The sequence below is a fragment of the Amblyomma americanum genome, chromosome 7 (genome assembly GCF_052857255.1).
Source record: "Amblyomma americanum isolate KBUSLIRL-KWMA chromosome 7, ASM5285725v1, whole genome shotgun sequence".
Lineage (NCBI taxonomy): Eukaryota > Metazoa > Arthropoda > Arachnida > Ixodida > Ixodidae > Amblyomma > Amblyomma americanum.
Window position 1 is genome coordinate 53,657,109 of NC_135503.1, and position 10,439 is coordinate 53,667,547.

The following is a 10,439-nucleotide window of genomic DNA, read 5'->3' on the forward strand; positions in this document are numbered from 1 at the left end:
GATGATTATTATGCAAACATATTTTCGAATGTTTTATGCATTGATACAATCAACACCAACCAAGCAGTCCAGATTCAGTCCATACTCAGTCCGCAGTCCTGATTAAAGTGTGCTTAGGTTTAGCCTAGTGGAATTTAATGTCTCAAAGCGAATCAGACTATGAGGGACACCATAGCAGAGGGCTTCTGGATGATTACAACAACCTGGGATTCTTAAATGTACTCTTACATCACACAGTACATGGGCCCCTAGCATTTTGCATCCATTGAAATGCACCTGCCGCGGCCGGGATTCAACTTTCGGGTTTATCGGGTCAATAGACGAGCACCGTAACCACTAAACCAGAGTGGCGGCTGCTAGACTCAAGTGTGCCTGCAGGCATGCTTCATAACTATATAAAAACGTAATACAATCTTGTATTCTTCTTTATTTCTTAATGGGAATCACGTTGATCGGTTCAGTTTCATATTCAGCACCACGAGTGCAATTCTCAATATATATCTTGTATGTTTCTTGCCGGTGAGTCCTGCATTTATTATTATAGAACGTCACACAGTCCTGAGGAGGTGGATTATTGACGGCATTTCCTCGAATATACATCTCGCAAAGCTGTCCAGCTGAAAGGAAATGCAATTTAAAGGTAAATGCTTTTTCGCATGTACGTTTTTATGAACATCACAAATGGCGTTCATTATGATGAAATGAAATAGCAGAATATTCGCAAAGGTTGGTAATTTGTTTTAACTTTTTCGTTCAATTTTGTTTTCATGAGTAAGAGAAGCCGAGCTGTAAATTTATGGATGAAAATTTTGTTGTCAGGCTCAGAAGAACAGAAGAACGCGTTTTTATCTATAAATAAAAAATACGTATTAGTTCCACAAAACACTGCTCTGTAGGTAAAGCTAACTTAGATAACGTTGGTGAAGACAAAAACCGAATTCTATGGGGATATCTAAAAAGTTACAGCTTGTTACGACAGCCGCTATTGCAAAAATTGAGCGCAGTTATTGACGTATATCAGTTCTGCAATACGCCGAGCAACCTGCCGTTCTCGCCTTGTCAGGTGGAGGTTTGCTCTGCTACTACCGGTCACCTGTCACCTGTCTGTTTAGAGGTGACAGGCTGAGCTGTGGCCTTTCAGGTGACGTCTTAGGCCCACTACGCTGATAACTAAGATGCGGAACGCAGGAATGGGCGCCTGAGAGGCGCGCTTTAGAAGAAATCTTACATAAAAGTGTGCCATAAAACATCACAAATGAAAACCACATCACAACAATCTATAAATGCATATACAACAGTCTTTGGGTTTCTATACAAAATACAATAGATACACAATGGTACACAAATTCTCTTTTCCGTTGTCGATGTCTTTGTGGGGAGAATTCCGACATGCAGTTTCAAGCAGAGAGTTTTCACAGCAGGCTGTAGAGGCCTTCGTTTTACATTCATCATTGATTTTTGCCAAGGACCAAAAGAGCACTATGACTGATGCGCAGGAAGAGGCAAGGATGCATAAACAAGAATTCTGTAAGGCTCTTTCTTTGGCAGCACACCGTAAATATTCCATTGAGAAGCGGGTACATAAGCAAAAGGTTTCTAGGACAGTTTCACGATAATAACCATGCCTCCCGCGAGTGGCATGTCAAAGAGTTGATCCAACAAACATCACTGAAGCTCTTGCCAAGCGAACCTGGCAAACAGTGCGTAGAAACAGAACCTCCGGATCTTGCACGAAGAGTAAGTGCAACAAGTAAAGGCTACTAGAGAATACGCGGCGGAAGACTTTCGTTTCATTACTTTTATCGTAAGATAAAGCCTAGATAAACACCATGTGTAGCATTTGTATAGTCATCCTTGAACAGTGCAAAACCTGCAGCACACACCATGCGTTTGAGAGAAAAAACAAATTACTTGGAGTTGCACGAGCGAGCACTTCCATTTGTTGAGTCCTCGATTTTTCTGCTGTGTTCCTAAAATCTCATATCTGCGGTCTCTAATACGGGTCACTGTTCCTGTAGTTTTCTGGCGGGACTCTGAGATACTTTGATGGAGCCGATAATCAAGCCACATTCCGGAATACCCGATGCTTTTTTTCCCGATACCGTTGCCAGAACCTTACACAATTGGCTCTCTAGTCTTCTATTTTTGGGGTTGTTTTTATGTTGCGTCTAACCTAAACTTGAGTGTGTCGGTTACCCGAAACATAAATGCCCACGAAAGCAGAAGACTAAACAGCCGCCGCTGTAGGTCAGTCCTTGGAGCACAGAAAACAGAATTCGTAGCTCGTGAGTTCGGATCCCACCTTCTGCATGGCGTTCTTTACTATTCCTGCTTAATAAAAAAATATTTTTCAGCGATAAAATAAACAAAGTGTTATTATTCTATAGATGAAGCCTACAAATTATAAAATAAAAGCAAAAACCTCTCTTTTTTACTTCTTTTCGATAACTATTGGCTTTCTACCTACTTTCATTACTCGCCTTTCATAACTAAAATAGCCAGAACAGTAGTCCCCAGTATTCTGTTTAATCATTGGGTTAACTGCACGAATAGGTATTCTTCCTCTTTATTAGCGCCCGTGATGGAAGGTTCTCGTAGGTTTACACTATGTAGTGCCTTGAGAAAATGATTTCAGGCCATAAATTGCACGACGAACGGTCGAAACACCAGAAACTGGAATAACGATATCACGCACGGAATAAAAATGAAGAGGTTTTGTGCTATGAATATTGTGCATTTCTTTTCAATGTTCCACTGGAGCATGACCGTTTAGTTTTCATTATCAAAATATACTGGAAGATAGGCTGAAACATTCCAGTGAAAGTCAAAGACAAAAAAGCAGAATCGTAAAGCGCGCGTCAGGTGATATTCGATCACCACCACTGCGTGGGCAAAGGTGTTTGATGCCCTCAATAAAAACTAATTTGGCGCCCGCGTGCGGCAGGCAAAGGAAGTGGATTAATGCGCTCACAGAGTAAATAACTACCACCGAGGAAGTAGCTATTTGCTTCTGTATCGATACGCTCCTTAGATATATAGTATTTTCTGTTATCTCGCGGTAAGTACGATGAGAAAGAGTGGCATCTGAAGCGGCCGTAGAGCACATGAGTTTTAATAATACATTTTCGTGTACTTTTGTGCTGAGAAGCGGGCACAACACAGGTCTTCAAATTCACAAGGCTACAACACAACTCCCGCCACAACTCGCGTCATCTGCGCGGCTGCTGTTGGAACGTTTTAAAAGCACGGTTTGACCTGGCTTTAACGTCGCGATATTTCATTATTAAAATTTACACTACCACATATTCAACGCAGAGGGGAAATCATACTCAGTGAGCCCTCGGCACTATTTAACAGGAAGGAGAACACAACCACCATGCAAAGTTATACCTGATACTATTATCCGGAACCACATGAACCTGTTTTGTATTTGCTTACAACGCACGAAAAACCTGGAACAGTTCACCAGTGTGATGTGTATTAAAAATACATCACATCATTAGATATTGGTGTTCCCACAATTCAACCTGAACACAGTTATTTACATGCCCCTTCGCTGTTGGACACCGCAATGCATAACAGCTACTTTGATTTATTCTCTAATAAGAATAATACGTCGACGATGGTTAAAGCCCTGGAAAATGTATCACTATCAAGAGATATCATAAAGTTGTTCGATATTCAAGTTAGGATGAAGAGGACATGCACAAACTCATTCGCGTGAAACAATAGCGTCCTGGTTGTGAAATATAAAATTAGTAAATATTCATTGTCAGAATTCTCGGAAACCTTCAAGGATACCCTGATATTAGCGGTAAACAAGTTTAAAGAAACAACTGCAATAAGGGCAGTCTGGCACTATCCTTAAGCATCTTTCGGAAAGATTTGTAAGGCACTATTCAGTCTGCGTCCATGGCAGATCAGTTTTCCCTTAAAATGTTTTTTCGCGGTGGCTCAGTGGTTAGAGCGCTCGTCTACTGAGCCGGTGTACCAGGGTTGGAACCCTACCGCGACGGCCGCGTTTCGATGGAGGCGAAAGGCAAAGGGCGCCCGTGTGCCGTGCGATGTCAGTACACGTTAGAGATCCCCAGGCGGTCGAAATTATTCCGGAGCCCTCCACTACGGCACCTCTTTATTTGTTTATTCCATCACTCTCTTCTTTATCTATTCCTTTACGGCGCGGTTCAGGTGTCCGCCGATGTGTGAGATAGTTACTGCGTCATTTGCTTTCCTCAAAACCAATTTTCAATGTTCAGGTTTTTTTGTTGCATACTCTCTCAGTAAATATACCTTCTGTCACAACATGTTTCTAGAGGCTTTATGATTAAACAACTGCAGTTCATCTTACGATTGTTTATACCCTTATTCTACATGTTGATGGCCACTGAATATAGACAGGGGTGAGAAAAAGACGCAGAAATTTAAAAAAATATTGACTTCTGATTGACACGAGACGCTTGTAGGTTCATTTTGTTAACTTCGAAATAGTCGCGGTACTTTTGTTACTTGAAAAGAACGCTTTTCTATAACATTTAACGCTCTAAATATTCTTATACTTCATTTCATGTTCCTTATGTGAATGAAACTTACCATCTGTAAGCTTTGAATATAGTGAGTAAACGAAAAATACCATACAATCGTACGATGATCCATCGTTGTACACAAGGGTCATGAGCTCGAAATGTCGTTTACCTGGGAAAGAAAGAAACGTGCTACAAAGCTACTCAACTAGCATATTTTTTTATGAGTGTACAGGTTCTTATGGGCAGTCTTGAGGTCTGGCGGCCATTGTTCACAGTGGAAGCATGTCAAGATAGATTTCTCTCGTGACAGAGTGGTAAAAAATGACAAGAACACCTATTTTCATTATTTGTAGGCAATGCGCCAGCTTTGGAAACAGTTGAACATACTGAACATACTGGAGAAACCCAGCTCGCTCTTCCCGCACATCACCAGCCATATGACACGCAATTGCCGGATGGAGGCGTAACAAAGACGAAGCTGATATGGTGACGTCAATTTCCTCCAATCAATAGAAAAGTCACAGAACGGGTCAGAGTGGATGATTAACACACCGACATTTAAATAAGAGAGGTTATACAGCGAAAATACAAGTAATGCATGAAAATGCATGTAAAGAGCTAAAGTTGACAGGAGATTACATTTAACGAGAAAAACCTAGCAGCATGAGCGCTGTTGTACACGAAAGAGTAAAACAATTTAAGCAAAAAAAAAAAAAACGTTCACCGGGATCTGTGGCACTGCGGCACCCGGCGGATAGTGGAAGTGGCCGTCCCGACAAGTCGATGGCCGGCCGTCCTTTCGCTTCTCGCTCAGCAGGAGGCGCCACAATGAGATGGTTGAAGGAGATTCCGATATCTCATTGGATAAGGCTGCCACAGCTAGCACACGTCAGAGTTAAATGAACAATTTTGGGCGACGGCTTTCTGCAGCAGTGGAGGCAGGATGCGGGTGGTGATTATAAGTTGCGTCACCCTCAATGTATTCTAAAGCCTTTTAGACATCTTCATTTTCTGACTCCGGAGTGCTTACCAATCAATCAGAAAAGTAGGTTGCTCTTAATTACTTAAGAGCACCTGCCAAATGCACTTCAATCATCGTTTACTCTCCAAGCTATTGTGTGCTAAAATAAGAGCCTCATTGCACCGGAAAGTAGGCGTCGACTGGTGACCGGTGTCACACCGGGAGGAGAAACTAAAGCAATAACTTCATAGCCAGGGCGGGCGAGGCACCCGGACTCCCTGCCGCGCAAACAGATCAGTTTTGATGGCCGGTGCTCGAGCACAGAATGCTATAGCCTCATTTTTGTTTATACATGGTATGCACTGCACTGAAATTGTTTTATTTACATGTTGCATCCTTGTCCGTATTATCTGCCACATTTTTTACTTCACCTCCATTGCCGGATGAACACAGTGCACCTCTGTATGATCGCTCCGCCCTTTTGCGATGCCGTGTCATAATATATGTTGCCTTCTGCTGTGCGATCCCATCATACTTTTGTCTTTTTGCTACCTCTTTATGTAATAGCCTTTCTAAGAGCCCCTAAGGCGCAATAAATAATAATGATTATGGTTAGGCACTATTTACAAAGCTTTTAGGAAACAGCACGAAATACATCTAAAAAAGGCTGAGTAATAATGCATTAAGCGTGAAGTAAGGCTCAGCATGCCACCGAGAGGGAGCGCCACTCCGGCTTAAAGCCTGCCTGTTCATACACTTCCCTCTTATCAACAGGTATTTGGCAGAAATGAGATTTCGTTGAAACAACTTATTCACAGTGCCGGTCTATCATTCTAGCTTTTCATAATTTGTGTAGTCGAACGTTTTAAAGATCAAGCACTTCAGTAGCGCACTGCACTAAGGTAACGTATCGTACCTTAAGTGAAGTTGGTATGGAACTTCAGGGTCCGTTGCTAGGCATCTGACAACAAAATTGCGTCTTTAGAATTGATGAAGCAGTGTTTGATTGTTTGAGAATATCACAGAAGCGGCACTTCACGGATGACACAAAAATAGCCTTTTTTTTTCAGAAGCCAAGTCTTCACGGGAGATGTTTTCGTACTTAGTCTGTAGAAAAAACTCGTGGTGCACACCGCCAGTAACATTTCTCGCACCTGCGTAAGTACATCAGATCTAGACAATCCAAAGTACATTGAGCGTCAATAGGAGGAGGAGGATAAACACTGAAATCACTATTGGTACAAAATTTTTCGCAACACTGAAAATGGAACTCTATTGAAAAAAACACACTGCTTGAAAACACACGGCAAAAGGTACCTCATATAAAAAAGCTCCATAAACAAGGACAATCAGCGAAGTTAGAGGATACAGTCAGTGTAGCAAAACCATGGAATAAATTCTCCTGTAAAAAACGCTCGAAGTATCGAGTGGCAAGTGTCGCGATAACACATTCGGCGGGCAATATTCTGCCGCACAAAGAGTTGGAGTAAGCATAGTCCACCCGCTAAGACAGGTCGGAAAAGGTAGATAGCCACGTCGCATGGGTTACATAGAACCCCAAACAAAATTTGAAGAAACTCTGTGGAAGCGGTGAATAGAAATCCTGGTGCTCTGAGTAATTTGCAAAACAATAGCTTTTTGTTCCTAGAGACAAGTTACAGGCGGTACTCTTGCTGAATATTCAGAGACCATATGAAACAAATATCTGAACGTAGCGCTGTACAGCCGGTACGTGACCTTTTCCAAGGAGGAGGAAAGGTAGGGAGGTTAACCAGAAGAATAGACGGTCTGCTACCCTACACGGGGGGAAAGGGGTGAGGGGAGAAAAAGACGAAGGACAAAAGAGAGTTGCAGGAAATTAGTCACTATGCAAAGCCACACCGTTCAGTGAAGTCACAACCTATCGCGCAGTCCTTAAAAAGCGGAGCAGTGCCTTGGAAGCCTTCCGCCCGCCGATGACCGCCGCGGCCAATGGCCAGTGGGAATCTTCGTTTCTGTCAGTGGGAGCAGGTCTAGATGCTCCAGTGCACGGAAGATAGACTGTCTTTCAGCGCTGTAGGCCGGGCATTCCCAATGAATGTGGGCTGTAGTCTCATCACACCCGCAGATGGCACATGCAGGGCTGTCAGCCATACCTATTAAGAAGGAGTAGAGCTTGGTGAAAGCTACACCAAGCAAAAGGCGAAAAAACAAATTTGCTTCACGTCGTGGTAGGCCAGATGGAGGCCGAAGCTTCAGGTCTGGGTCCAAGGTGTATAAACGCGAATGCGAGAATTGACGTGAATTCCACGCGGCAAGCGTGATGTCCCGCGACCGTGGTCTAAGCCTACCCGTTGCTTCGGCTCTCCAGATGGGGATGGACACACAATCGCCCTCATGGTGAGCAGTTCACACGGCCTCGTCCGCGCGGTGGTTCCCTGCAATGCCACTGTGTCCTGGCAGCCATTGGTAAACAATATCGTGCCCTTTGTTGATGGCTCTGTGGGGGAGCTCTCGGATTTCCGAGATAAGTTGTTCATGGGACCCATGACGAAGAGCATATTGTAACACTTGGAGGGCTGCATTTCAGTCAGTGAAAACAGACCATTGCCGAGGTGTTTCTTCACTGACATGGTGCTACAGCAAAGATTTTTGGCGTACGATCGTACCGTGCACGCCGCCTTCGTTTCTGCTGTGTGACCATCGCACAGAACCGACACAGTTGTATTCATCTTCATCATCATCATCATCATAATCAGCCTAGCTACTCACACTGCAGGGAAAAGGCCTCTCCCATGTCTCTCGAATTAACCCTGCCATGTGCTAGCTGCGGCCGCCTTATCCCCACAAACTTCTTAATTTCATCCGCCCACCTATATTTCTGCCGCCCCCTGTTACGCCTACCTTCTCTTAGACTCCACTCCGTTGCCCTTAAGGACCAGCGGTTATCTTGCCTTATGAGCATTACATGCTCGGCCCAAGCCCAATTCTTACCCTTGATTTCGACTAGGATGTCATTAACCCGCGTTTGTTCCCTAATCAACTCTGCCCTCTTCTGGCCTCTTAAAGATACACCTATCATTTCTTCTTTCCACTCATTTCTGCGTCGTTGTCCTTAATTTAAGCTGAACCCTTTTCGTTAGCCTCCACGTTTCTGCCCCGCAGGTGAGTACCGGTAAGATACAGCTGTTGTACCCTTTTCTCTTGAGCGATATTGGTAAACTGCTATTCCTGATCTGAGAGAACCGGCCATATGCCCTCTACCCTGTTCTTCTCCTAGTTATTTCCCTCTCATTATTCGGATCAGCTGTCAATACCTGCCCCGAGTAGACGTATTCCTTTACCACTTCCAGCTCCTCGCTGACAATTGTGAACTACTGTTCTCTTGCTAGACTGCTGAACATTACTTTGGTTTTCTGCATGCCAATATTTAGACCCACGGTTCTGCTCTGGCTGTCTAACTCCTGAATGATTTAGCAAGTTGATGTCATCACGGACATCACTTAGGTGTACTCCATTAACTCTTATCGCCAACTGTTCCCAAACATTGTATTAAGGGAGCTCATAGGTCAGTTTGCGCGCGGCGAACTTTGGCAGCATTGCGGCGTGTCTTAGGCGGCTCCCAGCTCCAATGTGAGCACTACTACGCGTAAGTGCAGCAAGTAATTCGGCCGCCGTTGCCAAGCGACGAACATTTCCCAGCAGCTCTTCCTGCACCACCTGAGCGTCATCGCAACACGTACGTACAAGGTCTGCGGTAGCCTGCGTCCGCATCGGCTCCATTCATTCCGGTTCATGTAGGGGTGTCGCGGCCATCAGCCTTAGTCCTGTAATACGCTCGAGATCGCCGACCAACAGCGCGGCAAGCTGACATGTGATAACCTCTATCGGAGCTGCCCCTACAGCCGACAAGGACCTGAAGTCTTCTCGTCAATCCTCCTCGACACCGCTATGGCGAACGGCGCCGAACTACTGAAGATTTGCGCAGCTAACAGCCCTGGTTTAATTCTCGTCGGTAGCAAATTCAATAATCATTCCAAGGGCTAGGCAATCGCCAACTACCACGAGTTCTTCATGAGCAGCGCAGGTCCGATCGCACAGCTCTCGGCGGGAAAACTGAAGCCAGCGACCTTCGGAGGTGGGCTCGCTCGAAATCACTACGTGGGAGAACCCCATTGACACGAAAACGGAATGCTAATAAATTATCGATAACAAAGTGTGCACTCACAGACCACTGAGCCGAATTGACGCCGCTACAACGAAAACGCAACAACATCAAATTAACGGTAGAAAGGACCGCAGGCAACGACCAGGAACAGTAATTCTCGACTCGGGAGCATGCAATTTCCGAGCGGCTTACCCTGGACATACCCAATATGGTCGATGGTCGCCTCGTTCTTGCGTGTTTTGGATACTGGCGCCTATTATTCTGCTCTGAACAGCCAGTTAGCCACATTTACCAAAAAGTTCAGACACCGCCGGCTGCCAGACATATTCGTATGGCGGGCATGCACCATACTGCGTCTCTCCTCGAGTTCACGGTCAGAGCTCAAATCCGGAAGTCAATGCTTGTGGTCAGCTGTCTTGTTTTAAAAACTGTTCGCGAGGCCTTACTCTAAGCGTGGGCCTTGTTCGTTAATATCGAGTGATTCTTGACGTCCCCGGTTATGAGGTCATTTTTTTCAACCGAGAAAACTTCAGCCCTCAGCAATACGACGCGACCAAGCCAGATGCTTCATGTTTCCGCTGACACTGCCATCGGCCAATATGAGCCAGTGACCTATTAAAATTTTTCGCTTCACTGAAATTTTTTTGTTACAGACGAAAAAGAAATTTATTTGCCTGGCTAGCACTGGCCTAAAATAATGAGTTCTTGTTTTGATAGTTCCCACCCGCTGTATAGTGTGCAGGGACAGTTTTCGGCTGAAAATATGTTGCAGAACAGTATAAAGTTGGTAGTCAATGATTTTGTGGTA

At 44.5% G+C, this 10,439-nt stretch overlaps 1 protein-coding gene across 3 annotated transcripts in view; it reads right to left on the reverse strand.

Annotated features, from left to right (window-relative positions):
• Window positions 1–407: 407 nt before the first annotated feature.
• Window positions 408–10,439, reverse strand: part of LOC144097112 (uncharacterized) — a 25,351-nt gene continuing 15,319 nt past the window's right edge. The window contains exons 4-5 of one of the 3 annotated variants that reach the window (XM_077629895.1): window positions 4,591–4,692; window positions 408–617 (exon numbers count right to left, since the gene is read on the reverse strand). In XM_077629895.1, coding sequence (XP_077486021.1) covers window positions 427–617; window positions 4,591–4,692 — 293 coding nt within the window. In that variant the 3' untranslated portion in view covers window positions 408–426. Of the gene's footprint in view, window positions 618–4,590; window positions 4,693–6,936; window positions 7,620–10,439 lie in introns of those variants that run through there. The other 2 variants (XM_077629897.1, XM_077629896.1) reach the window with 2 other exon arrangements.